The 26,049-nt window shown below is 34.6% G+C and overlaps 3 protein-coding genes across 4 annotated transcripts; 1 reads left to right on the forward strand and 2 right to left on the reverse strand.

Moving 5' to 3' along the window:
* Positions 1-652: 652 nt before the first annotated feature.
* LOC131144292 (E3 ubiquitin-protein ligase AIRP2-like) lies at positions 653-6,154 on the reverse strand. The gene is made up of 5 exons (XM_058092845.1): positions 5,746-6,154; positions 3,591-3,741; positions 3,432-3,498; positions 3,111-3,345; positions 653-1,284 (listed from the first exon to the last, which is right to left on the reverse strand). The coding sequence occupies exons 1-5, from the start codon at positions 5,823-5,825 to the stop codon at positions 1,074-1,076; spliced, it is 744 nt and encodes a 247-aa protein (XP_057948828.1). The 5' UTR covers positions 5,826-6,154; the 3' UTR covers positions 653-1,073.
* Positions 6,155-18,979: 12,825 nt separating this feature from the next.
* Positions 18,980-22,330, forward strand: LOC131144231 (uncharacterized). 2 transcript variants are annotated; one of them, XM_058092752.1, is made up of 3 exons: positions 18,980-21,079; positions 21,371-21,461; positions 22,052-22,330. In XM_058092752.1, exons 1-3 carry the CDS (start codon positions 19,082-19,084, stop codon positions 22,243-22,245), a joined length of 2,283 nt encoding a protein of 760 aa, XP_057948735.1. In that variant the 5' UTR covers positions 18,980-19,081; the 3' UTR covers positions 22,246-22,330. The 2 variants fall into 2 exon arrangements, with proteins under 2 accessions (XP_057948735.1, XP_057948736.1); XM_058092753.1 differs by having other exon boundaries at positions 18,986-21,079; positions 21,652-22,330.
* Positions 22,331-22,414: 84 nt separating this feature from the next.
* LOC131144232 (CBS domain-containing protein CBSX5-like) lies at positions 22,415-25,154 on the reverse strand. The gene is made up of 2 exons (XM_058092754.1): positions 24,632-25,154; positions 22,415-23,537 (listed from the first exon to the last, which is right to left on the reverse strand). Exons 1-2 carry the CDS (start codon positions 25,006-25,008, stop codon positions 22,688-22,690), a joined length of 1,227 nt encoding a protein of 408 aa, XP_057948737.1. The 5' UTR covers positions 25,009-25,154; the 3' UTR covers positions 22,415-22,687.
* Positions 25,155-26,049: the final 895 nt, after the last annotated feature.

Here is a 26,049-nt window from a genome sequence, read left to right on the forward strand (position 1 = left end):
TTATTAACTTTAATTCAATTTTTTAAAGATTATTGGTTTTTGTGCAGTTGTCTTCATTAATCTTGTGGTAACTACATGAGTGGATTAGTTTATTTTTACATGTTGTCATTATTAAATTTCCATTATTTTTCTGAAATTTGTGTTTTTCTGAATCTGAAATTTTCCTCTATCAATTGTTTAGTATTTTTCTCGTATTTTAATTACATATTAGTAAGCATGCAATGTTGAGGATTTTAGTCCTGTAATTAGATAGTTTTTTTTCTGAATCTGGAATTTTCCTTCATCAATTATTTAGCATTTTTCTCATATTTTAATAATATGTTTAGAATTTCAAGCTGTACACTTTGCAGTTGCACCCCTCTGCACCTTCCTTATTTGGGTTAAGCCTTTGAACTTCATCCAAACACCAGCAACTTCAAACTGAAATTACTCGAATTTGAATTTTGCATACCAAACTTCTTAATTGACTTTGCACCAGCAGCTAAGACAAAGCTCCATCCAAATTAGTAGTAAGTGAGCTGGCAGCTGCTGCAACGCTATGCCATATCACGGAACCATACCCACCCACCATTCAGGCTCGCATGATCAATAAAACCAACAGGATGACATTTTGGTTTCCAAGGAGCATCCATACATTCCCAAAAGAATAATATTGAGAGATGCCAGAGAGTTTAAAATAATATTTAACCAGAGAAGAGAATCCAGAAAAGCTCTTCTTCTTGGCGGCCAAATTTCAAGCTGTACAACCAATTTACAAATTAGTTAAAATTACACCTTTTTTATCCCCCATATAGACCAATAGACCATAACCTTCCCCCCAACTCTATTCTCTACTACTTCAACTTCTTCCTCACCACCTCTGCCCTACAATAACTCAGGCTGGGCGTGTCCTAATCAGAATAGAAGAAAGAAACCACAGCACCGCTAACCTACCTAAATTGGCCGAATGGATTTCGGTCTCTTATGTAAAAACCACCAGAAGGAAAGAAAGATATACGAACCAACCCCGGTTGGAAGGAAGACACCAGAGGGGCAAGTGAAAGAGAGTTCAGAATGTACTTCGGTCACACCACCTATCTTAGGTGGGAATCATATGTATCAAAAAGAGTATCAGGAACAATCACGGGCAGCTTATCTATGTACATGAAAAGCCTTCTCAGGTTCTCCCTAGTCAGTGTTGCCATGTCCACAATGTCTCTGCTGTCTGTGAACACCCAAAGGTCACCAGAGTTCACTCTCTTCAGGCTGTCGCGACAAAAGGGGCATGACTGTGATCTTATACGCCTGCAGCACGGTTCATTATACAAATAATTATTAATACATAAAAATATAAGTAAATGCTAACAGAACATTTAATAGGCAATGAATGCGATCATGCAAGCAGAGGTCAGATGATGCATTAATGAGAGTACTCTTAGAGAGCAACAGAGCATTTAATAGGCAATTAATGTGATCATGCAAGCAAAGGTAAGATGATGCACAAATGCGAGTACTCTTAGAAAGCATTCCACATGAGGAAGACCATCATTTGGGCATCCGGACTATGTACGCAACCCCCAACTGCCCAGTGAGGAGATCAAATCCAAAGGAATTAAATGGGAAACGACATGTTGAATTGTAGAATAACGTGTCCGTTACAACAACATTTCTCCAATTTGAAAAAGACGAAGAATGGGGCAACCAACTTATTGCCAGAAGAATTGGACATATTTTTGAACCATTCAATTGTTCAAATTTGCAATCCTTAAGTTAAAACCATAAACAAGGCTCCTTACCCTTTTCTCTTTTGCAACGTCAACAGTGACATAGTAACGAATGGGAAAATTTAAAAGAATGTGGAAGCACAAAAAGAGGGGCAGAAAAGAAGAACAAGAATAAGACCAAAAGGAAGAAAAGACCACAAAATTTAGTTTGAACTTCACATGATGACAATACCATCATTTATCAAAATCATTGCCATAATCACCGCAGCAGTTCTTCCAATTTGTCAATTGGCAAAATATCAAAGGAATAGCCAAAATTAATAGGTCAGACTGTTGCGGAAAGGCAACAGAACTGCAAATCAAATATAATTTTATATTTACATTGTTCAAAAGGGGAGGGCAGGGGAGGGGGGCAGGAAACCTAGTGTGCAATTGATAAGATACAAGGGGAAGAAGGGAAAGATAAACCACCACCAACACCACCACTTACACCGATTCTAAAGGACTCGAAACCAACACCTAACTCAAAACAAGTAAACTAGAAAGAAAATAATTCAACTTTTTTCTTCCAAAACCAGTTTTCCTCATCATGAATCTGCATGCCCAAAGTAGGATTCAATCCAAATTTTGAGAGCAAAAACACAAAGTTACAGTTACGGCAGCTTATTTTTCAGCAAGATAAAGAAGTGTTTATCATATTCTCTAAGCATTATATTTCTTATCCATTCACTAGGCACACAACATACCTGAAATAAACCACATGTCAAATTTTATCCTACTGTTTTTTTGGATCTCTAGAAAAAGTTAAATAAACGTTTCAACATTTCTAAATTCAATATTTTTTAGGTTTTGCATCCAATACAGTTATTCCGTAAGGAAATACCATAGAAAACAATCTTCAAATAAAACATCACCCATTATCCATCGAGTTAGAATCATTGTCCCCTCAAATTATGGATCTCAATACATAAGACTCCCCATGTATCTTAAGGAAAACTGCATTGCATGCCACAAAATCAAATTTTTTCTTTCTTCCTGCTTCTGAGATCCAAACAAAGCCTGAGGCCTCAATTGTTTTTAAATACCCATATATGCAGTGCAACAATCTCGACCCAACTAGAGGTGTTGTCTACTATGACCACTAGCCTCACAGTTTTGTCCTATAAAGCCAAGAGATGCCTAACACAGTTAGGGTCAAACCACCCTTAAAAGCACAAGATCTCCTTATTACACATTCAATGTAAGACCGTGACACAAAGCAAAGATAGTAATCTTTTACATGAAAGAAGTCTATCCAATCACTAAGTTCAGAAATTTGCATGTGCATTCATCTACACAGATTGTGTATGCATCAATGAACATCCCCCAGGGGAGAGAGAGAGAGAGAGAGAGAGAGAGAGAGAGTACCATTCACGGTAGCATTTCAAACACATGGCATGGTTGCAGTTGGGCAGAACAACCTTACTATTCATTTCCATGCAAATTCCACATTCTTCCTCTCTTTCAATGTCTACATCTGAATAGAGCCTCCGCTCATCATCATCTCTCCTTCTATACCTTTCCATGCATACAGCCTTCTGCTTTTTATCCTCTGTGTCAGTAACGCCTCTTTGAAGTTGCAACAAGGAAGGATAAATTACCGCTGGCCAGGTTAGTGGTTAAATAAGTCAGAAAACAGAGATTTTGAAGCAATCACCAGCTAAAATTCACTTAAAATTCAGGAATTACCATAAAATTCTCTAATACTTGCTTTTCTTTCATGGGTAGACATTGTTGTTGTACCATCCTCATAAACCTGAAACACAGGCAAAACCTTCATGTCAGTTCATAGTCACGATTTCCAAGGCTCAGAAAGCTAGACATCCATCTGAATGAACAAGCTTCAACCTTGTAAATAAGTATTCTCAACAGTCCAAGAGCACCTGCAAGGTGGCAGTCTGTCCATTGTACTAGAAAAAGGAACAGGTGAGCAGCTGGGCTGTATGACATTCTCATCTGAAGACAGGCCCCATCATAATCTCTAGAAAAATCTGACGCCCTGCAGCTCACAGTGAGATTAGAATAAACATGAGAAGGTTAAAGAAACTTCAACAAAAAAATAAAAAAAAAAAAACGACCTTTAACAAAATTTAAAAAAAAACATTAATAAACAAACGAATTAGATTGGTCTTAGAAAGAACATGAACAAATCATAAGAGAAACTACAGTGTAGTGATTGTTTTTTCCAGGAATTGCTCAATAAAAATTTTAGGCTTGTTAGAATAACATTGATTGTTCTTTCAGATATTGTTGCTCAAAAATACAAATGGAATTGAAGAAACTAGACATTTTTATCTTAATTTTTGTGTCACCTGCAAGTACCAGACTATCATGAAATTGATGGGACTAGGGACTGGAAAATGATTACGAAGTATATGTAATAGTCAATTTTTCACTTCAAAACACTTCCTGATATTGAATTTTTGGTCCCTACGAGCATATCTTTGGCATCTTTCCTTTTTTTTATTTTGATAAGATAATTTTAACAGCACAATTGATGGCAGTTCGAGAAAAATTACCCCGTTTACACAAATTGAGGGATTAAAGATCACAGCATTATGTAGCAATACATAGAGATCTACTCAAGAGTTTGAGCAGGCAATCAATGCAGTAATCATCCAGTTATTATTTTATTCAGCATGACTCAATCAAATTCATACCCACAAGGAATTCAGTCATTGAAGGTAACCAATGCCGCAAAAAAAATATAATCTTGAGGCCTGAGCCCCTCCTTGTACACACACATGTTATGATTTCACAAAAATTAATACTATGTCCACCTGCAACGGCTGCAAGTGGCTAATGTGTTTTTTATAAAACAAAAACAAAAATAAGAGGATGAAGAGCTCCTATTTCTGAATTCATAGACTTGAGAATTTGTGTCTCCCTTGTGATTATTAGTTAAGCACATTGCCAAATTAGCATAAGAGAAAGCTACTCGACACAGGAGCAAACACATGGATCCTTTCTATAGTTATTTTGGAAGAGAAAGTGTGCAACATCAACAACTGCTTCAGCTAAGATCCAAAATATATTAACAGAAACCTCAAGTAGAAAAGTATATATTTCAAATATGCTTTAATGTAGCTCAAGCAACGCAGACACCAGTATCATGTTTGCCACAAGAAACAAATATATGTCACTGCAAAGAAGAAGAAATATACCACAACCCAAAACAATTACATGAAATTATCACTGAATTCCTAATTTTGACCACAAAATTTAGAAATTAGTAAATCAAATTTGAAATTAACATAATGCCACCTCTATTGAGGGCTAGAGAATTTGAGAGAGAGAGAGAGAGAGAGAGAGAGAGGGGGGGGCGGGGAGGGGATGCACAGAGCTAAAAACAACTGAAACGGAAAGATTTCCATGAGCGCAAAAAAAACCACATAAGAATACGAATCGCGCCTAATTTTAGAATTCGTAAATTAACTTGAAATTAGCATAATGCAAAATTAGCTTAATGCAACCTCTACTGAGGGCTAGAGGTAGTACACATCCTTTTTTTTTTTTTTTTAATTGAGGGCGGCGAAGCTTAAAAAATAATCTAAAGGAAAAAAAAAAAGGGTGGGGAGGCAGCACGGAGCTAAAAAAAAACAACAGATACGGAGAGATTTCCATGAGCGAGAGAAAAAGAAAAAAAAAAAACTATAAGAAGACGAATTGGGCCTAAAGATCCATGTCGACGGGCAACACGAAAACTGAAAAGTCGCGAACAGAAGGGAGAATTTTTTTTTTTTGGCCGGGGGGGGGGGGGTGGGGGAGGAGAGAGGCCGTCGGGAAAAAAAAACTGAAGAAGCAAAGTTACGGAGCAAAACTGGGAGAAAAATTGAACGAAAAAATAAAATAAAAATCTTCCATACCAAACCATAAAACTCCGCAATCCTCAATCCCTACCGACCACAATCTAAGCACAAATTGAGTTTAAAAAAAAAAAAAGATACGAACACACGGAACAGCAATTTCAGAGCCGAGAAGACGAAACTACAAGTTCACATACAGTGTATTGGCGTGCTGAATATCAGCTTCGAGAACCTTCAGAGAGTCCTTGAAAGATTTTCGCATGGAAGCTACGTACATCTCCCTTCCCTCTTCCCAGACCTCCCCCTCCCTCCCTCACAAACACAAATCCACCGAAAATAAAGCACGCAGCGGCATCGATCAACCGATCCTCACTCCAGAATCCAAACCCTAAGAATCCTCATCAAAACCCCCAAGCAAGATGAAGAAAAGAAGAAGATGAGAACAATCAGAAAACCCTCACTATCTCTCTCTCTCTCTCTCTCTCTCTCTCTCTCTAGAACTGTCCCTTTCTCTCTCTAGGGACTCGGCTTTTTCTCGGTGGGAAGAGTCGGTTCCGCGCTTTCTATTCCGTTCTTGAAAGCGAAGACGCCAGAGGGAGGAAGCGATGGAGGCCTCTCTCAACGCCACGTGTCCGGTTTGTCAGAAAAGAGAAAGTGAGTCACGCACGAGTCGGAGTGAGTCACTAGGCGGCCACATCCTTATCCACTTCCCACTCTTTTACTCTTTTTTTTTTTATAATTATTTCCTGTCTGCCACTCTCTCTCTCTCCACTCTGCGGTTTGCTTTTTCCTCACGCACCGGCGACTGTTAGTTTGTTACCGCTTACCGACCACGACTTCATTTTTCCGCCCTCATTCTTCCGTTTATTTACGGAAATGCCATCCCTTCGTCTCTATTGAGCCCGTGAGTGGCATACGCGGCGGCCATCAAGTCTCCAGTAAAACTTTATTTTTACTTTTTAACCATAAATATATACATTAATTAATATCTTAGTTTAATTTTATTTTAAAATCTCTTAATTTTTACATTCAATTTGTAACATTATAATTAGGAACCTAACCTAATTTATTTAGGTAACATTTTAGAAAATAAATTAAATAATTTAAATTCAAATTTTATTTAAATATTTTTGAGAAAATTACATTCAACCATCTTATCATTATTTTACTAAAAATATATTTTATTTTATTATATATAGGTATTTTTGTTTCAATTTTAAGCGCAACGATAAGGTTGTCATTGTGTAATCTAAAGGTCACGAGTTCGAGGTATGGAAATAGTTTTTTACAAAAATATAAGGTAAGATTGCGTATTATAAATTCATTGTGATCCGCCCCCTTCTCCAAATCCTGCATATGTGGGAATTTTGTAGATCGAGTTGTCTTTTTTTATTTATTTTTTTATTTTTTAGTAAGTCAAGGCACCTCACCATGAATAAATAATTACAAAATCAAAATTATAAATTATTTATAATTCAATATAAGAGATGTTGTTAAGAAGCATTTATTATTTTACTTATTTGGTTTGCTTGGAGAAATGAAAATGAACTACTAACCATTATCCAAAATTCTATAAAATTAACAATTTACCATTTAAATAAAAGGCTAATGATCATTCTCTCTCATCATTCACCATTTTTTAAGTTTTCCTTGAATTCTAAATTTTAAGTTGATCAAAAATCACAATTAATCATCAATGGTTAGCTTTGCATTTTCATGATTGATTATGTTACAATTTATTGCACATTATTAACTTAAAATTTAGATCTTGAATTTTAAAAGTGATTGTACATTTAATTGTTTATTAATCATCTTGCTTATATATATTTGTTTAGTTCTTTAAAATATATTTTTTTAAAGGTCTATTTAAATCTACAATTTTGTCCACAAAAAAGAAAGAAAATAAATAAAAATTAATTTTGCATTACATTTGTCATGCCCCGAATCCCGATGTAACATCCTGAAAACTCTTACCATTTTTTTTCTTTTATATATGTATATCTACATCCATACCTAAGCAACAGAAACACAAGTCATCCAACCATTTACATATATGCTGTACAATATCAGAGTCCAGTATATACAGATCATAGTCATACCAAATAAACCCCTCCAGTATCATCTATCTCAAAAACACAAAACTCTAACAAAACTCACCCTATAACCAGGGTAATCTCGTAAACTTCTTATCCGCGAGTCTAATCTGCTTATCTCGCTGTCTCACCTGAAAAATGATAAAGTAATGGGGTGAGTCAACGCTCAGTAAGTGGAAATATGCTACTACTAGTGTGTGGCAACCGAGTCATAAAATTATAATAATGATGTTTGAAATTGCAAGATTCTGCAAATCTATAAAACATGTGTATACAAGCTTAAAACATTTGTATTATCTAAGTTTTCTATCATTCATACTGCTATAGCATATTACATACAACAAAAACTATAAATCTGTATATATATAACTGTGTTCTTTCCATAAGACTTTGTATGTCATGATTTGACCCCTCATGACAGGGTTGTATGGCCCGTAGGCGGGACTTAACCTGATCGACCCTCCAGGTAAGTCATCATACTCTACACTACCTCAGCCCGACTAAACTGCATCCACTCCTAAGCACGAGACTGGTTGCTACCTTGTCTAACCAGCCCCCTCAACCCAACGTATTGGGGAGCTGCATCCACTCCGAGCACGGTTAGACGGTACCCACACACTATCTGAGATATGTGGTTGCACTCTATCTGTATATAGCAACGGTACTGTGCTCTGTAAACTGTATATGTCTGTAATATCTCCATAGGGATCTGATACTATATAAGTACATCTATTTTGGAAACATAATGAAAACAGCAAAGGTATATATACCTTTGCTGTTTTCATTATGTTTCCAAAATAACCATAACGTTATAATTTTGTACTGTAAATATTGTAAAATCTAAGTAACAGTAGCATCTCGATGCTATAACTATATAATCTGTCTTTATAAACTGTGTGTTATGGTATTCAGGAAAACATAACATTCTGTAAAAACTATGATATACTCAACTGAATAAAATCTATATAAGTCTGTTTGTTAATCATCTGTAAATAACTGTATGTATATGCTATATAACATGATACGTTGAAATACTGTATAAATTTTACATCAAGTAATATCTACTCAGGCCACACAACATTAAAACATTCGTTCTATAGAAACTGCATACTAGCTGGTATATATGTATTTACGAAAATTCTATTAATATTCTTAAAACCATAGCATAGCATATTTCCCTTACCTTAACTTTAAAAAGCCCCTATAAAATTCTGGCTTTATACCTACAAGGTTCCTAATTTGACCACCTAAAAACAAAATCTCCCAAAACAATATATCAGTATTTTCTTACCTATAATATTTCTTATAACTGAGAGAAAGGCAAATACTGAATAAAATATTTTACCTTGAGATTGGGACAAAATCCAACCCAACTTTTCCAACGATCAGCTCCAGCAAACTTGCAAAAAACTTCGCTAGGAGCATCGTGGTAGCCTCAGATCTTCGATCCTGTGAGAAACAGACCTGGAAATGAAGAGAGAAGTGAGAGAGGGACGTAGAGAGAGAGAGAGAGGAGAGAGAGAAGAACACTGAAAATAGATTAAAAAAAATCCATGTTTTTACTATTTATAGGGCCAGATTCGTGGATGAGACACGTCACCTCGTTGACGAGTCCTTCATAAAATTCGTCAATGAACCTCACCCTTCGTCGACGAAATTCAGAGTAGCACAAATCCGTTGCTCGGTATTTTCTTGTCGACAAGACGGGACCTCGTCAACGAGATCCTAAAGACCTTCGTCGATGAATCCATCTAGGCTTCGTCGATGAATACATGTATTCATCGACGAAGCCTGGAAAATTTTTGAAATTATTATATTCTCCAAAATGCAATGTCGTCAATGAACGGGAAGCTTTCGTCGACCAAGTCTACTGCCTCCTTCTGTTACTGATTCCATTTATCTCCCTATTTATTATTTAAATACTATTATTCTTCGGGTCACTACACCCGAAATGGGACCTAAGGGTAAAAATGTAGTCTAACCTGTCCTTGTATATGATAAAACATCCAAAGATACAGTACAATGGATGAGGGTCCGACCCCGTGGGGTTCCTAAGCACCCTAAACACATCCAAACACAATCATATACGCAGCGGAAAAGGTCATTCTATAAACATATACAGTACCATACCAGAGTTTATACAAGAGCAAAACATGACTCTATCAAAAACGTACAAACGGGTGCCCAAACACATCCCAAAATGGCAACCCACCAAAAATACAATCCTAGCACTTACCCAAGCGCTAAACGCAGTACACCAACCACTACATTCCCTACACTAGGACGCTAGTTCCGGTTACTCGAAGGACCTGTAAAAATGTACGTATAGCAGGGGTGAGACACCTCTTAGTAAGGAAAAACACAGATTATATCGGTGTATGGCATTTGAGTGTTATCATGATACAACATACACGCAGTTAAATGCAATCCAATACTATTTTCCACAGTGCATACACGCACACATACACATACACATGATCAACAATTCCGATGTCGTCACACCCTTCGGCTCGAAGCCGGCTCGCAACATATGACGTTGGCCCGTAGCCAACCTGCGAACACGGCGCCGCTGGCACATGGCTAGTCCCCGACTCCCATGGCATTGTACCAACGTTAAAATGGTGGGTCCACACCCTTCGGCTTGATTTGCCGAAATAGGCTCATGCTCTCGGATATAGAGCTAGACACTCTTGCCCACATGGCAGGCAGTAAAATACACGCCCTCGGATATAGAGTCGGACACTCTTAGTACCTGAAACAATTCGGAACCGCGTTCCTACTAGCATTTCAACATATCACACACACATGCATGCTCATATAACCAAATAAACCACACCCATTTGGTAATCTAAATCATGGTTTTCCAAACAAATACAGTTTAAATAAAGTCAAGGCACGGCCATCCCAATAACATAGTATAAATCAACATATACCCTCGGTTTTCAACAAAACCCAAGATGCAGTCCGTCACCCCCTTTTTTTCAAAACTGTAATAATGAAAAACCCATAGTTTTTCCCGTTAGATTCCCCCAAATGAGTAGCCAAAACACACACAGGACCATGAACCACAGTTCCACCGAATCCGATTTCAAAAATAACCAATATAAACATAGTTCCCCTTACCTTTTCCTTGAATAACAAATCCCGAACTCCAAGACCACTAAACAGCGAATCAGAGTTCCAAAACCTACAAATCACAATACAGAATATGCTTACAAGACAGTCACCTATAAAACTACTAGATCAGAATTGAAAACTGAGCCTTACCTCGATTTTTCGTCAAAACCCGAAAATCTCCGAAACGAGATTCCAATCCGTAGTAGTTGTAGAGAATCCTTCCACGATCCTCGTGGTAACCTCAGATTTACGATTCCAGTAACGATCAGCGAAGAAATCTAGAGAGAGAGAGAGAGAGAGAGAGTAGGGAGAGTTTTAGAGCGAAAGAGAAAGAGAGAGAGATATTTGAAGTTTCTTAATGAAGAAGTAAAGGAAATTTCTATTTATAGACTCTTTGACCCGGCCTAATTTGTCGACGAAATGGTGCCTTCGTCGACGAATCGGTGGCCTCGTCGACGAATTTGAGATCATTGATTTTTCCGAGACTCCTCGGCTTCTCCTCTTCGACGAGTCTCTGAATTTCATCGATGAGAAGAACAAAGGTTTCGTCGACGAAATTTGGCTTCGTCGACGAAATCTGCCAAATTCCCAATTGCCCCTCTCTTTATTTATTAAACCGAGTTATCACGGTTCGGGTTCTTATAATGTTTGAAAATGAAAAGTTATTCTTATATAATTTAAAAATAAAAGATCAAATATCAATGATGTGCAAAATTAATTTTTGCTTTTCTAATTTGATAAATTTTTTTTAATTTTGTTTTTATAACCAATCATGAATATGTGGATTTTGTCTTCTTCTTTTTTTGCCTTTTCTTTACCTGAAATATTCTAAGTTTTAAGCGATCTTTTAAGGTTCCTTTTGAATTAAAAATTTTGTTGGAATGAAATAAAATAAAATTAATAATAAAAAACTTATTATCACTATATTTTCTCTCAAAATATTAAATATGATTAGAATAAAATATATTCTAACGTGACTAAAAATTAAGTAAAATCAAATACTAATGATGCATAAAACACTAATAATTTCTCACTTTTATTGATAACAAAATATGAAAAATTAGATGCTTTCAAATTTTTTTTCTGTTTTCTTTAAGTTTTCCTTAGACAAGACTTAAAAAATTTCTTTTTATGACCTTTAATCCTTTAAAAATGTATTTTGATATTAATAATTCAACAATACTTTTAATTCTACTAGAAAAATCGTTGCAAAACATTTTTTTCAACACTTGTAATCGAATTACCAAACATGGTTACAATAGATTTTCCTTCCTTGAAAAAGGGATTCAATGGTCTTAATTAATAATCTTATATTGCTGGTTTTCTACTGCTTGTCAAACAACCGAAAACTAGATTTTATGATTTTCAGCTTTTTAAAAACTTGTTACCAAAAATTTTAATATCCATAAATAGTTTTGTTAGATTAAATTATTCATTTTATACACTTTTAATTAAAATCAAAATTAAATAATCATGTGAATTTAAATATTATTAAAATAAAAATATACATAAATTTCAAAAAATAATAATAAAGCCAATTACAAAATACTTTTACTATTTTTCAATTGTCATGCCCAATATAATTTTTATTGTAAAGTAAATTTTGAAAGTAGAATAATTAAGTTAAATAATTATAATAAATTTTATTTTCATTATGATAATTATTTGAATGTGTATTATTTGTAATTTTGTTAGTTTAATGATATATTTTATAACATTTTTTTATTTAAATATGAAAATTAAAATTTTTAATAAAATTTTTAATTTGTATTAGTTTTATAAATGCTAACAACATGTTATTGATTTCTAGTTTTTAGTTTTTATTTTTAGCTTTCATTTCAACTTTTCGTTTCTCTAATTTTTGACAATGATACCAAATGACATTTTAAAATTTGACCATTTGGCAAATTTGTTGATCACCCAATTCATGAGTCAACTAACTGAATTACAAACTCATCATTAATTTTATATTTATATTTTTATGAACAATCATGTTAAATTATTTTTATAAAAATTGAATAAATTAATATGCTTCATTACTTCTAACAATAAAATACGAATATAATATTATTTTATTTATATTTGAATGAAAATAAAAAATTTATCATAAATTTTAAATAAAAATTTACAAACAAACCATTTCTATTTTTATCAGTTTTATTATATTTCGATTGCTCTTTAGCTAGCAAATCAAAATTTGGATACCAAACCAAACTAGTACCTATTAACCAATATGGCCAATCATTTTCGGAATCTAAAAATAAAATATTATTTGGAATTGTGAAAAGAAAATATTAAATTTAATAAAGTGACATTAATTAATTGAGAATTATTGAAAATCTTAAATAATATTTATGTGTATAAATAAGATTCGGACACTAACTATTATTATAAATATTTTAGGAATCTATGTTATTACCATATGAATATTATTATTATTATGTTTCATGTAAGCAATATATAATAATATCAATATCAAAATAATATGTTATTTTAATTATAATTTTTAATATTTTCCGTAAAATAAAATAACATACTATTGTTTTTATTAATAGTATTATTAATTATGTTAATAATTTCATTTTTATATAATATTTTTATATTTTATTGTTAATTTAATGTATTTTTTGAAATTCTTACTTTCAAACATTGTCTTATCCACAAATAATTATATTTGCATCCTCACATAGTAAAATATAATATTAAAAGCTTATATATATATATATATATAAAAGTTATAAAAATATTGTTGGATAAGAGACCGCGCATCATTTTAGGTAGATGGATTTTGATGATCATCAACATTAATCATAAAGTTGGTGTACCTTTTTTAATTTTAGGTACATGTATGTTTGTTGGCCCCATTATGATAAAAGCAACTACCACAATAATGAATTACCAAATGATTTAAATCACCGAATGGAACAAAACTAGCATATAAAGTAAATATTTTTGAATTTGATCTGTTCCCAAAAAACTTATTCTTGTACCCCAGTTTAGGGGTGGGCATACTTCAGTTAAAACCGAATTAACTGAATTTAATGAGTAAATTCGGTTAATTTGGTTCGGTTAAAAATTTATTCAATTCGGTTCGCTTTTAATTTTCATTAAATTTTAGTTTTTGATTTTCTGTTCGAATTTTGAGTTCGGTTAATTTCGTTAACCAAATAGTATAAATTAATAATAAATAATTATATATTATATTAAAATATTTTATATATTATATATACTAAAATTATATATATATATATATTAATTTAGTTAAAATAGGTTAATCAATTAATCAAAATTCGGTTCGGTCAGTTTTGAGTATGGTTAATATGAAATTTTTGTTCGATTTAGTTAATGAGATTTTTTAATCGAAATTTTTCAGTTAATAAATCGAATTAACAAACTAACTAAATGTTCACCCGCACTACAGCTTTCAAAAAATAAATATTCTAAATTTAAATTTCACTTGTAAAAATGGAAAGGGGCAACAACTTTCTCAATACATTTGCTTACTTTGTTTCTTTTTTTCTTTTTCATTTTTTGTTTCTAAAATTTGACAAAAATAATACTATAGAAATAAAAATATCTATGAGATTGTCCAACCCGACCGAAACTATCTACAAAGAATAGTTTCAAAAGTACGTATTTGAGCATGTGGTTCATTTAATGTATTTATTGTGCAAACTATCCGATCTAACCTAATTTTAGTATAATGACAAAAAAAAAGTAAAAAATAATAAATAATAAAAATTAAAGGAGAGAAAGTCAAAAGTTGCATATTGTTACTGTTGTTCTAACACTAAAGTTTCTTGTAAAAATTCATATGAATTTAATCGTAATAGAGTTCAAGATTATGTCTTGAATGAAATTATAAAAGAATAAGATTATACTAATAATATCGATTTAAACTGAAAATTAGTTAATAAATTATTTAAACAAATATTTTGTGTTCTTTAAGTGATATGACACACACACACACACATACATACATATATATATATATATATATATATGTTTTGTGTTAATATATGCGTGTGTAAGGGAGAGAGAGAGAAAGAGAGAGAGAGATCTATTGGAGAAAATTATCAAGTTCACAAGAGTAATACTAGGAATGGTGAACCTTGTTTTTTGTTTTGGACTCTTATATTGATATTTTTTTATTCCTCCCCTGTGGTGGTTTATGGGGTATATAGAGCCCGAGCCTCTCGTCGGATAGTTGTCGGGATTCAATCCATCAGGGTATTTACAGGGCCCTACATCGACTCAAGAGATTCCGTGAGAGTCATACTTCTAATGTTCAATAATACAAATACGGATTAGGCTTATACCCTGTATAAAAACTAAGACAAAAGGGGTTTCAGTAAAGAGAGATACGAAACAATACGAGATGTGAGAAGAAATACGTTTTGTTGTGTAACGTGAACTCGCTGTAGAGTAAAAGTGAATCTTGTCCCTTGCTTCAAACTTTCATATTAAAAGTTTCAAGTTCGATTTTTGAGAGTAAGGTGTGAAATGGTAGGAAAGAATAAAAAAGAAAAGTATTATTGGAAACATTTAAAAGCAAAATGTGCATATAAGTCCATGCACTAAGAATATGTATTGTGTATAATGACACAGTAGACTATTTGGGGAGAAGGGAAAAGAGGAAAATCATCCATGGTGGGTCTCCCCTGGTGGCGTGGGTTAGGTTCATTTGAAGGTGATGTATTGCTATTCTAGGTGCTGTCCAGCTCATCCATGCATGTAACATCATCATCACCATCATCATCGTCATCGTCATCATCATTAATATAATAATAATAATAATATTCCTTCCCTAACTCAAGATAGGATGAGGCTATGGATCATTCTATTGTCCCTTTCCCATTATCCCTTTTTCCCATTTTACCCTTGCACCATGAGTGGGTTCAACCTACTCAGCTCTAAAATTGAAGGGCAATATAGGGTACTGTCCCTTTCCCATCTTCCATCTTTATCCTTAAAATAATGAGTGGCTGATTAACCTCTTTTCATTTTTCAGGGGCAATTTTGGAAACGCATTTGAGTTTTGGGGAGACTTTTCCGTATCCACCACATGATCCTATGGGCACTCAAAACTAGTTAGGACTTTGGTCTTTTGGGTCACTGTGGGCGTGTAAGAGTCTAAAGATCAGCCTAATTAGTGCATTTGGCTGTAAATCTTGAACCTGCAGGCCAATATATATATATATATATATATATATATATATATATATATATATATATATATATATTTATTAGGTTTGAATTTCAAAGTTAAAGGTTTATGAATTTCGATGCATGTGCATTGCACGTTTCAAAATTGCAAGTGTTTGATGATCAAGGATCTAAGTTTTGTTTATGTGTTATTTCAGGATGAGTGTATGTAAGATTGAGTTAAGGTTAAAGCGTCCGTGCCCAAATTCATTTTTGACCAATAAGTCAAAAAACTTAATTTATAATTGTGTGTTTATCCCGGTATTTTTGGTGAATTATATACTTTGGACTGATCACTTGAACTTTAAGGTGACTGTTATTCTAATGAATAACTTTTTTTTTTTTTCTTATTGTAATGTAAAAATACATAGATGAAAAAAAATAATAATAAAAGTAGGGGTGATCATAATTCGGTTAAAACTGAATTAATCGAGTAAATTCAATCGATTATCTTAAAATTTTATTCAGTTTGGTTCGATTTTTGGCTTCGGTTAGTTCGTTATAAATTAATAATAAATCTTTATATATTATATATTAAAATATTTTATATATTATATATATACTAAAATTTATTTATTTATTATATTATATATATATTGAAAATTTATATATACTATTTATATTATTTCTATTATATATATATATATATTAAAAATCTATAATTTATATATATAGGTTAAAATTGGTTAACCAATTTAATTGAAATTTGATTTAGTCAATTTTAAGTTCGATTAAATATAAAATTTCAATCGATTCGGTTAATGAGTTTTTTAATCGAAATTTTTCGGTTAATTCGGTTAGTTAACCGAATTCACCGAACCGATCGAATGTTCACCGTTACATAAAAGTATGACAAAAAATCAATTAGTCAAATATAGAAAAATGCAATTTATTTAAGTAATTTGAATATTTTACAAATGTCGTAGCACTAGTGTAAGAATGTGTTAATGAACAAGGCCAATGGCTCAACCGTTCAAATTTTCAATGGACAACAAATAAAGTGAACTAAATTAAATTTAAATTTGGAGTTTCCTATTGACTTCGGCCAATGTGAATCGACTTTTATAATGTCGTAGAAAAAACTACCAATAGTGCGTTGAAAAAGTAGCACATATACATCCAACTATTAATTTTTAAAATGAAATTTATCACATGATGAATATGGTCATTTTATTGATTTGAAAATAGTAAAATCTCATTTTAATTAATTGATTAAATGAGATGTATCACATGGTGAATTCATTTTAAGATAAAAATACTAAGATTTTATTAGATATGATGTTATAAAAAGTAGCACCTATATGTGTATTGCACAATCTAATAATTTAAATTTATTTCTTTTATAATTATATCAGGAATCTTATTGTTTTCATAAATAATAAGATTTTTTTTAATAAATCTATAAAAAAAACACAATATTAATATCAAAACCTATTTAATAAATTTTTATTAAAATTAAAATCAAATATTGATATTAAAATTAAAATTTGTTCGTTAGTCATGTTCATCGTAAGCCGACCAAATTAGGGTTCGGTGTTTATGCTAACACTTTAGAAACTTTTATTAAAGAAAAAGACTAAAAGAAAGCCATTTCTTTATTGGTAAAATTGATTAAAAAGATAATGGGTACTTTATATATCGAATTATGATCTAATGTTTAAATTTTCTTTTTCGAGCATGTGTTTTTTTAGATATAAATAAATATTTCATGTGCATTGCACATGATTACGAGTGAATAATATTAAATAGTATTTTTAAATAGTGTCTAATATTATGTGTTTAATACAAGTTGACAATTAATTAAATTTCTAAGTCAACGTAAAAAATAAAATATAGACACAAGACATTGCTGTGGCATGGCACGTATACAAAGATAAGAAAATCCTAAAAATCGATTGGTACCTCAACTTAAAACCATACAACCTATTATGTATGTATGATAAATGTTAGAGAACTCATCCTCAAAACCTAAGTATTAAGAAAAGAGAGTTAAGAAAATCTTATATTGATTTTGGAACTGCTCACAGAGACGATATGGGACTGGACGGACATTAATACTCCCCCTCGAGTCCATGGGAGAAATGAGGTGACGAGAGCCCATGGAGGGAAATGATGCGAGAAGAAATCCACCCCACGAAGGAGCCAAACAGCCTAAGGCCTAATTCTGATACCATGTTAGAAAACTCATCCTTAAAATCTAGGTGTTAAGGAGAGAGAATTGAGAGGATCTTATACTGACTTTGGAAGTGCTCATAGAGACGATGTGAGACTGGACAGACATTAATAATAAATATTAAATTTTAATATTTATATAAAGCTCAATAAAAATTAATAATAAATGCCTTCTTTATTCATCAAGTAAAAAATTAATAATATATATGCAAGGAGAAAGATAACTCAAACTTCGATGAGTTTCTTATGAAGGCAAGAAGATACTATTGAACCCACAATCTACTATTAATATATAAAAATCGATTAAACTACTTATACAAAAGTATTTTTCTGAAAAAATGTTTGTTTAGAAGTATTTTTTAGGTCAATACTTTTTTATAAAATATAAATTTTCAAAAAATATATATTTTCCTTAAAAAAATAGTTTAGAAAAATAATTTTTGAAACATGTACTTGTTTAATTATAAATTAAACATTATTTATTGGTATAAATACATAAAATACGTATTTTTTTTTTTGTAAAAGTACTTATTTTTCAAAACACATTGTACTATGATGTAGAAACATATTAACACACTTCAGAACGGTGTCGTTCAAAGGTAACAGCTTTGGCCCACTAAAAATGATGGACTTCGGATCATAGCCCAATTTGGACTTCAGAACGGTGTCGTTAATCTAGAACACTTTCTTCCAAAGGCTGGCCCAAGCCCATAGCTCAATATGTAAGTAAATACGGCCTCAAGAGGTCGCGCCTCCATTGGGCTGGGCTTTCCATTTTACACGCCATAGCGTCCTTTCAGTTTTTTTCAAGAGCCTAAAGACGAAAAGGTCCAAAGATATCTAGCTATTGACGTAATTACCCTTTTCACGTTACGCAGGACAGGCTCGCTCTGTGCAGCTTGCAGACTGCAGGTGGAGGCAGCCGGGCCGAGAAGTTGGACAGCCGATGGAGACCCTAATCTCAGAAAATCCCATTCACCATTTGGTTTCTCCATTCTCATCCTCAACAATTCTCTTCCACTTACCCCGAATTTCCCGGAGAAATCGAAGCTCTCTTCGCTTTTTCCCGGGAAAATGGCATTGCAGTCCCAAAAACGTTAGATTCTCATGCTTTGCGGCTTCTTCCGCACCCAATCCATTGACTTATGGTGGGTGGGACGATCTGAGAATCGTTGGTGACTCAGACCGGTCTGGTGAGTCGGATCAGTTCCGTAATTTTCTGATTGCTATAGGAATCGATGACAGAAAGTACGTAATCATGTTCCTCATTGGGGTTGTTTGCGCTTTGGCTATTTCTAGGATTAGGGTTTCTTCAATTGTTGTGTTTCCCGCTTCTGTTATCGTTTTTGCTCTTGGCTTTTCATTTGGGTTTGTTAGAGGGGGGAGCATTAATCGGGTGAGTGGTAATCAGAGCAGGAGAAGATCCAAAGCTGATAATTTTAGGGTTTGTGATGAGAAATTGTGGAGTCTGGTAGAGTTTTTCAATGGGTTTGATGAAAAGGTTAGTAATCTAAAGAATTGTATGGGAAGAGCTGTTGAATGCAGAGAAATCACTGTGGGTGATCTGGACAGTTATGTTAAGGTGATGGAATCAATCAAATTATCAGCTATGTCTGCTAGAAAGATTGTTGAAGGTTCTATTGATGACATGGAGTTGTTGGGTAAGGGCGTAGAATCTAATGATGTTCTAGTTGAGAACCAGAAGCCAAGTAGGAGGAGGAAGGAGGTAGAGAGGAATGAGTTTGATTTCTTTAGGGTTTTTAGGGGTTTATTTGGAGAAAATTCTCTTGATTTGAGTATTGATAAAATGAAAGATGTTGTTAGGCAAGAGTTGATGGAGACAAGTGTGAATGGTAATAAGGGTAATGTAGTAGCCCCTTGGGTAAAAGATAGTGTTTTAAATTTGGTTAATGATAGTAAAAGAAATGCAAATCGTGGTTTTCCACAGGATACATCAAATAAACATGCTATGGATCAGGGTGACATGGAAAAATTTGGCGATGGGGCTGCAAGAACAAAAATAATTCCAGAAAGTGAGAAAATGGATTCAGCAGAGGTGAATGAAACTGCTAAGAGACCTCTTGGCAATGAAAAGTATAGTTACCAGAATAACAGATTGCAGTTCATGAACAGCCAACGAATTTCTACGAATACGAATCATGATAATGAAATGAAAACACGGGCATACCATGATAGTCTGCTTGATTCTATGGATTTTAGTGTCAGCCTGAAACATACAGTAACAGAGGCATCTTTCCGGCAAGAGCAGATGCTCAAGAACTCCAATGGAGCTTACATGGCTGATCACAGAAAAGAAGAAAATAAACAAGATAATTACAGAATTAGTTTTAGAGAAGAGAACGCGAGGCCTGAAGATGATCACCATCTGGCTGATCTCCATTCTGAGTATGAAAATGAGATTGGTTCGTCATCATCTTCAAGGATTTCAGATGATGTGATCTTTGATAGGTATCTTACAGAAGCCAATGGCCATCTAAAGCATGCCAGGGAGTGTTTAAAGATTGGGGGTGATGAAGGACATGCAGAGGTCCTCCTATACAAGTCTTCTAATTTACTATCCAAAGCTATAGCCATGAAGCCCATGAGTTTATTGGCCGTGGGCCAATTGGGAAACACCTATCTTCTTCATGGAGAACTAAAATTGAAGATTAGTCGTGAGTTGAGAACTCAACTTTCTAGGAGTGATCCCTCATTTGTGAAGAAACGGGTTAATGTGCTCAAGGGTCTAGATGATCAAGTCAGCAGTAAAGATAAAATTGCATCCGTTCTTGTTAACGTGTGTGAAGAGTGTGAAGGACTCCTTGTTGAGGCAGGAAGAAGGTATAGAATGGCTTTGTCAATTGATGGGAATGATGTGAGAGCTCTATATAACTGGGGCCTTGCTCTTTCCTTCCGCGCACAGTTAATTGCTGATATTGGACCAGTAAGCATTGTCCTTATTCCATTAGCTAATGCATATCATTTTTATAATTTTATTCATCAGCTTTCAAACTAGCCCTAGCCAGTTGGCTACATTTGTGATGCCTAGTTGTGTTAGCTATGTGATATTCATCTAAGTTTGATTGGAAACTGAAGGAACAGTTTTTCTGTCGAAGTAAAACGTTAGATAATTATCAAGATAAACTTTCCTAAATTCATGTAAAGTAGTCTAGATTCAAGGATTGGCGCAACAATGCTTGCAGTATAATTATATGTATTCAATTATCATTTTCAGGAAGCAGCTGTTGATGCTGACAAGGTGTTCTTGGCTGCAATTGATAAATTTGATGCAATGATGTCCAGAGGCAATACCCATGCACCCGAAGGTATGGAAAACTTTATCCCCTGTCAATCAAATAGTGTGGTATGATCATGCTAATGTGTCACTGCAAGCATCGGAGAGGAATTTTAGCATAAGATTTTGGGAAATGAAGAAAAATAATAATCATTCTTTTTATTATCACTTCATTCCAACTTTTTTTCTGGATACTTAACTTTCTATTCCAATTTGTACAGATCCAAAAGTTTCATTATAAAGAAGATGGAATGAATCTATGTTTTTGTCAAAGAATTAGGCAAACTATGTCATTTTCTCCCTTTATGAACTGGAAATAAAAGCGAGAGCAGAAGATAAATTATTCGAAACCAGCACACATTTCAACTCTTGAAGGAGCCATAGCCCTCAGTATATGTCTCTTTACTCCATTAAATTCAAAATATTCAGTTTGCTGATGTGTTTCACAAAGCCATGCCCTTGCATTATCTAATGAACTCTAGATGCTGAATGCCTTCAGCCATGAGACTCAATCTGGATTATCCCGCACCATAACCAATATCATTTGAATGTAGCTCAAATAAAATCTGAGTTGTGTTTTGGACTTGGTACTAGTAAATTAAATTCTTGGGTGGATTGCAGCTTTGTTTAGATGGGGTGTGGCATTGCAGCAAAGATCTCGTTTACGGCCACGCAACAGTAGAGAGAAGGTTAAGTTGCTGCAGCAAGCAAAGAGGCTGTATGAAGATGCATTCGATATGGACTCGAGCAATCTTCAAGTAAGAGAGGCCTTGTCATCATGCATGTCTGAGCTCAATTTTTTTAGGGGCTTGTAGAAAATTTGTATCAAACGGTGAGCTCATTCTGCTTGCTCTCTGCTTTGTTCTTTTTTTTTTTTAATAAATTCAATGCTTCTAGTTATCGGTGTGTGTGTGTGTGTGTGTGTGTTTTTTGGGTTGAGCCCTAACCAACCATTAAAAAACAAAAAAAATAAAAACCCAATCCTCAAGTTGAATGCATATTTTTTTTCTTATTTTTATTAAAAAAAACGGCTCTACAGTTGCCTCAGCAAGTCATTAAAACTAGAAACAGCCACGGCAGCACAAATCATCGTCCCGCTAAATATCCAAACCCTCACAATAACAGTAACTGGCAACACATAAAAATCAACCTCATAATTTGTTCCCCTCTCATTTCCAAACAATGTCTTCGCGTAAGACCATTCTTGGCAATATGTCACTGGAACTTCTCTGTTCCAGCCCTCTATGAATTCCATCTCTACCGAACGTGTTGCCGGAAAATTTTCAGCATACCGTAGAATGTCACAATTCCGGCCAAGCTATAGTCCTCTTCCACCACCCACACGTAATTCACCCGATGGGCGAGCGCCTGAATCATCACCGCCACCAGCGAACTCCCCGGATAGCAAGCCACGGCTTCCGATTTCCTCACCATTCTGTTCGAGTGCCGGCCGGAGCGAGCCCTGATTCCCTTCCCCAACCCAAACTCCTCGTCCGAAGACGAACACGACGAAAGCGAAGAAACTGAAGACAATGACTGATCTTCTTCCATTAGCTCTATAACTGCTCCTAGATTCCTCTCCTCGAGCCTGGCCTTCACCGCCTGGACCAAGTCCTCCGGCGGTCCCCCGCAGTCGATGTACGACATCAAGTCGCCGGCGGAGAGAGTCGCGACGGCGGCCGCCACCGTTTCATCGCAGCCCGCGAGAGTGAGGGGCGAGATTTCTCCGATCAACTTGCCGTCGTCGTCGACTACGGCGACGGAGGTCTGGTCGACGAGGGAGCGGGCTATGGCGGGGAGGGCGGCGGAAGCAGGGTCGTGGTAGTGGACGGCGAGGAGGTTGTGGGTGTCGATTATATCGAGGGATTGGAGGGAGAGTGCGGGGGTTGGGGAGAAGATGCCGATGGAGTTGAGGAGGAAGCGGATGAGGTCTTCTTGGGTGAGCCAGCAGTACTGGCGGCAGCCGCCGTGGAGTGTGAGGGTGGCGTCCGGCGACGGCGGTTTGATGAGGAGCTTTTTCCTGGAGGTGGAGAGCGCGGTGGGGGTCTGAATTGGGACCACCAGGTTCTGTGCGCCTTTCAGGATCAAATCTATGGCCTCCCGCAAGCTGAGAGATTCAAATTGAAAATGAAGATATTAGTACACATGGAAAATTTTCATAATTAATTTTTTCACTCATATTTGGAGGGAAAATGAGCTGATGTTAGGCTTAGTTTGGCCATGCAGCTTTAAATATTTTTTCTACAGAGTAAGGATACTTATGAAATAATAAAATTGCTTGAGAAAAAAAATAATTTAAAATATATATATATATATATATATATATATATATATATATATATATACACACGAAGACGCAAAAGCAATGGGTGTCCTATAAAATTTCTCACTCTTCCCTGTGCTTAATTGCTGGGAAAATGGAATTGTTATATCAACTATAATGCTCAATTATCTTCTTATGAGCTCAATCTTCTGAATTGGCTTTTGGGTTTTTCTAAAGAGTTGAAACAGCAGAAAAATGAAAATTTTAAAATTCTCTATTGTTCTCCTGCCTAGTATTTTTGGCAGCCAAACATAGAGAAGTAGCTTTTCTTTTTGTCTTTTCTGTTATGTTTGAGTTTTCTCAGCCACCAGTCAGAGGACTAACACCCTCATCAAATTCAGGGTAATTTTCTAGGAAAGCATGCTATTTCCTTTCAAGACTCAATTGCTATTGCTAGCTATCTCACTAAAAAGTAAAAAACATTTATAAAGCAGAAAAGGGCCAGATTTTTTTTTTTGGTTCCAAGAGGAAAATTTTCGCCGTGGACAAGCGAAAAATCCGAACGAAACTGAAATTTTCGATCTTCAGAGCATGCGTCCAAAACATGAGAAAACGCTGGAAATGAAACGAAAATCCAGCAAGAAAACCCCAAGAGGATATCCATCTATGAGCAATCTTTGGCATTCCCCTTCCCCATAATCCATAGAGCCAAAACCAGAGCCAAAACCAAAACCAAAACCAAAAACAAAAACCCTCCGGCCAACTCTTCGAGCTATCAAAATCAAATAATATGAAAAACTAGAAGAAATTTCAACAATCCTCAATCTCTCAAGTGCCAAACATGCGATAGGATAAATGCAACACATCGATCGAAAGCAAGAAAGCAATTAATAAACGGCCTTAATTAATTAAAAGACAAAATAATCGAAATGACGGACCTGGCGGTGGGCTCGAGATGCCGAACGAGTCCGGGAGGGGATTCGGAGAGAAGAACAGAGACCGGCGATTGCAGCGCAAAGGAAGGACGCGAGAGATTCTCCTCGTTACATAGGAAATAGAGCACGTCTACCATACAAACTTTGCCTATGCATCGGCAATCCTTCTCCTCCTCCTCTTCGAAATTATTGGCGGCGATCAACCCGATCTTTGTCGCCTTAAACGCGTGGTCGCAGCTCCACACGCTCACAAAGCTCTCGCCGGACCTCTTCAGGACCGACACGGCGTCGCCGACGGTGGCGGAGACGGGCAGCGACCTCAGCGCCGGCTTCCCAAGGCATACGTCGGACACCTCATGCGCCAACAGACTCACTGCCATGCACAAATCAACGCACGCAAACAGAGAGAGAGAGAGAGAGAGAGAGAGAGGGAGAGAATTGGCTAGAGAGACGGAGACAAAGGTCTGGAAGTATGTCAATGGCGGTGTTAGAAATGAACGGGGGATGAGCGAGAATTTATAAGGGCAGTTACGGGGAATAGCCGGTCGTCGTTGTTAAAATTTATGCGGCCAGTTACCGAAAATAGCCCGTCGTCGTCTTTGTGACAGATCTTGTCACAGCTATGCTAACAGTTCTCCCGTACATTTTGTGCTTATCCGAGCGGGTGCGAAATGGACTTGTACTCGCTTCCACATATTTTTTTTTATTTCCTTTTTATTAATATTTATTCATACTAACAGCCCCCCGACTCTTGTATCAAATTTTAAAATAAAATTTTTCATTAATTATATAATTACGTTTTAAAAAATTATTCAATGAGGACCACACAATCAATTTTAATAAGTCCTTGTATTTCTTTTTATAGAAATTTTACAAGCATTTAAACCATATAAAAATTCAAATGCAATTTTTATAATTTAGAATTAACACTCAGTAAGGATTTTGGGTGTTTGTGAATTGAGAGTCAAAATTCTGTATGTTTAATTTGAAAAATTAGATGTGCGAAAATGAAATAGAATGAAATTTTGAATAAAGTGTATGAAAACATAATTAATAAATTTATTTTATTTTATTTTATTACGTTCAATTCTTTTATATCAAACATATAATTAAATAATAATTTTTAAAATATTACCTTTTAATAAAACTGCAAGAATTAAGATTTTTTAGAATTTTTCAAAGTTAAATCAATATGATGCGTGTCATTTATTTCTGAAAACTAAAGATTAACAAGTTCAAAATGAAAATTATAATAAATATATGTTTCAGTTTCTTTCGTAAATCTTCTTATCAAATTAAAATACTAATAAAAAATGGATGAAAATATCAAACATTTGGAACCTTTAAATTCAAAGAACCCATTTGAAAACAAAGTAGAATATTCAATTGGCCAACGACAATTAGTTTGTTTATAATTTAAA

This window comes from Malania oleifera, chromosome 12, assembly GCF_029873635.1.
Source record: "Malania oleifera isolate guangnan ecotype guangnan chromosome 12, ASM2987363v1, whole genome shotgun sequence".
NCBI lineage: Eukaryota > Viridiplantae > Streptophyta > Magnoliopsida > Santalales > Ximeniaceae > Malania > Malania oleifera.

Coding starts and splice junctions, on each gene's coding strand:
- LOC131144232 (XM_058092754.1), bottom strand. CDS start 25,008: ATGGCAGTGAGTCTGTTGGCGCATGAGGTGTCCGACGTATGCCTTGGG. Junction 23,538..24,631: donor CATCTCGAGCCCACCGCCAG/GTCCGTCATTTC, acceptor TGAATCTCTCAG/CTTGCGGGAGGCCATAGATT.
- LOC131144231 (XM_058092752.1), top strand. CDS start 19,082: ATGGAGACCCTAATCTCAGAAAATCCCATTCACCATTTGGTTTCTCCA. Junction 21,080..21,370: donor TAATTGCTGATATTGGACCA/GTAAGCATTGTC, acceptor TATCATTTTCAG/GAAGCAGCTGTTGATGCTGA. Junction 21,462..22,051: donor CAATACCCATGCACCCGAAG/GTATGGAAAACT, acceptor GGTGGATTGCAG/CTTTGTTTAGATGGGGTGTG.
- LOC131144292 (XM_058092845.1), bottom strand. CDS start 5,825: ATGTACGTAGCTTCCATGCGAAAATCTTTCAAGGACTCTCTGAAGGTT. Junction 3,742..5,745: donor ATTCAGCACGCCAATACACT/GTATGTGAACTT, acceptor TGTGAGCTGCAG/GGCGTCAGATTTTTCTAGAG. Junction 3,346..3,431: donor AAGTATTAGAGAATTTTATG/GTAATTCCTGAA, acceptor TAACCTGGCCAG/CGGTAATTTATCCTTCCTTG.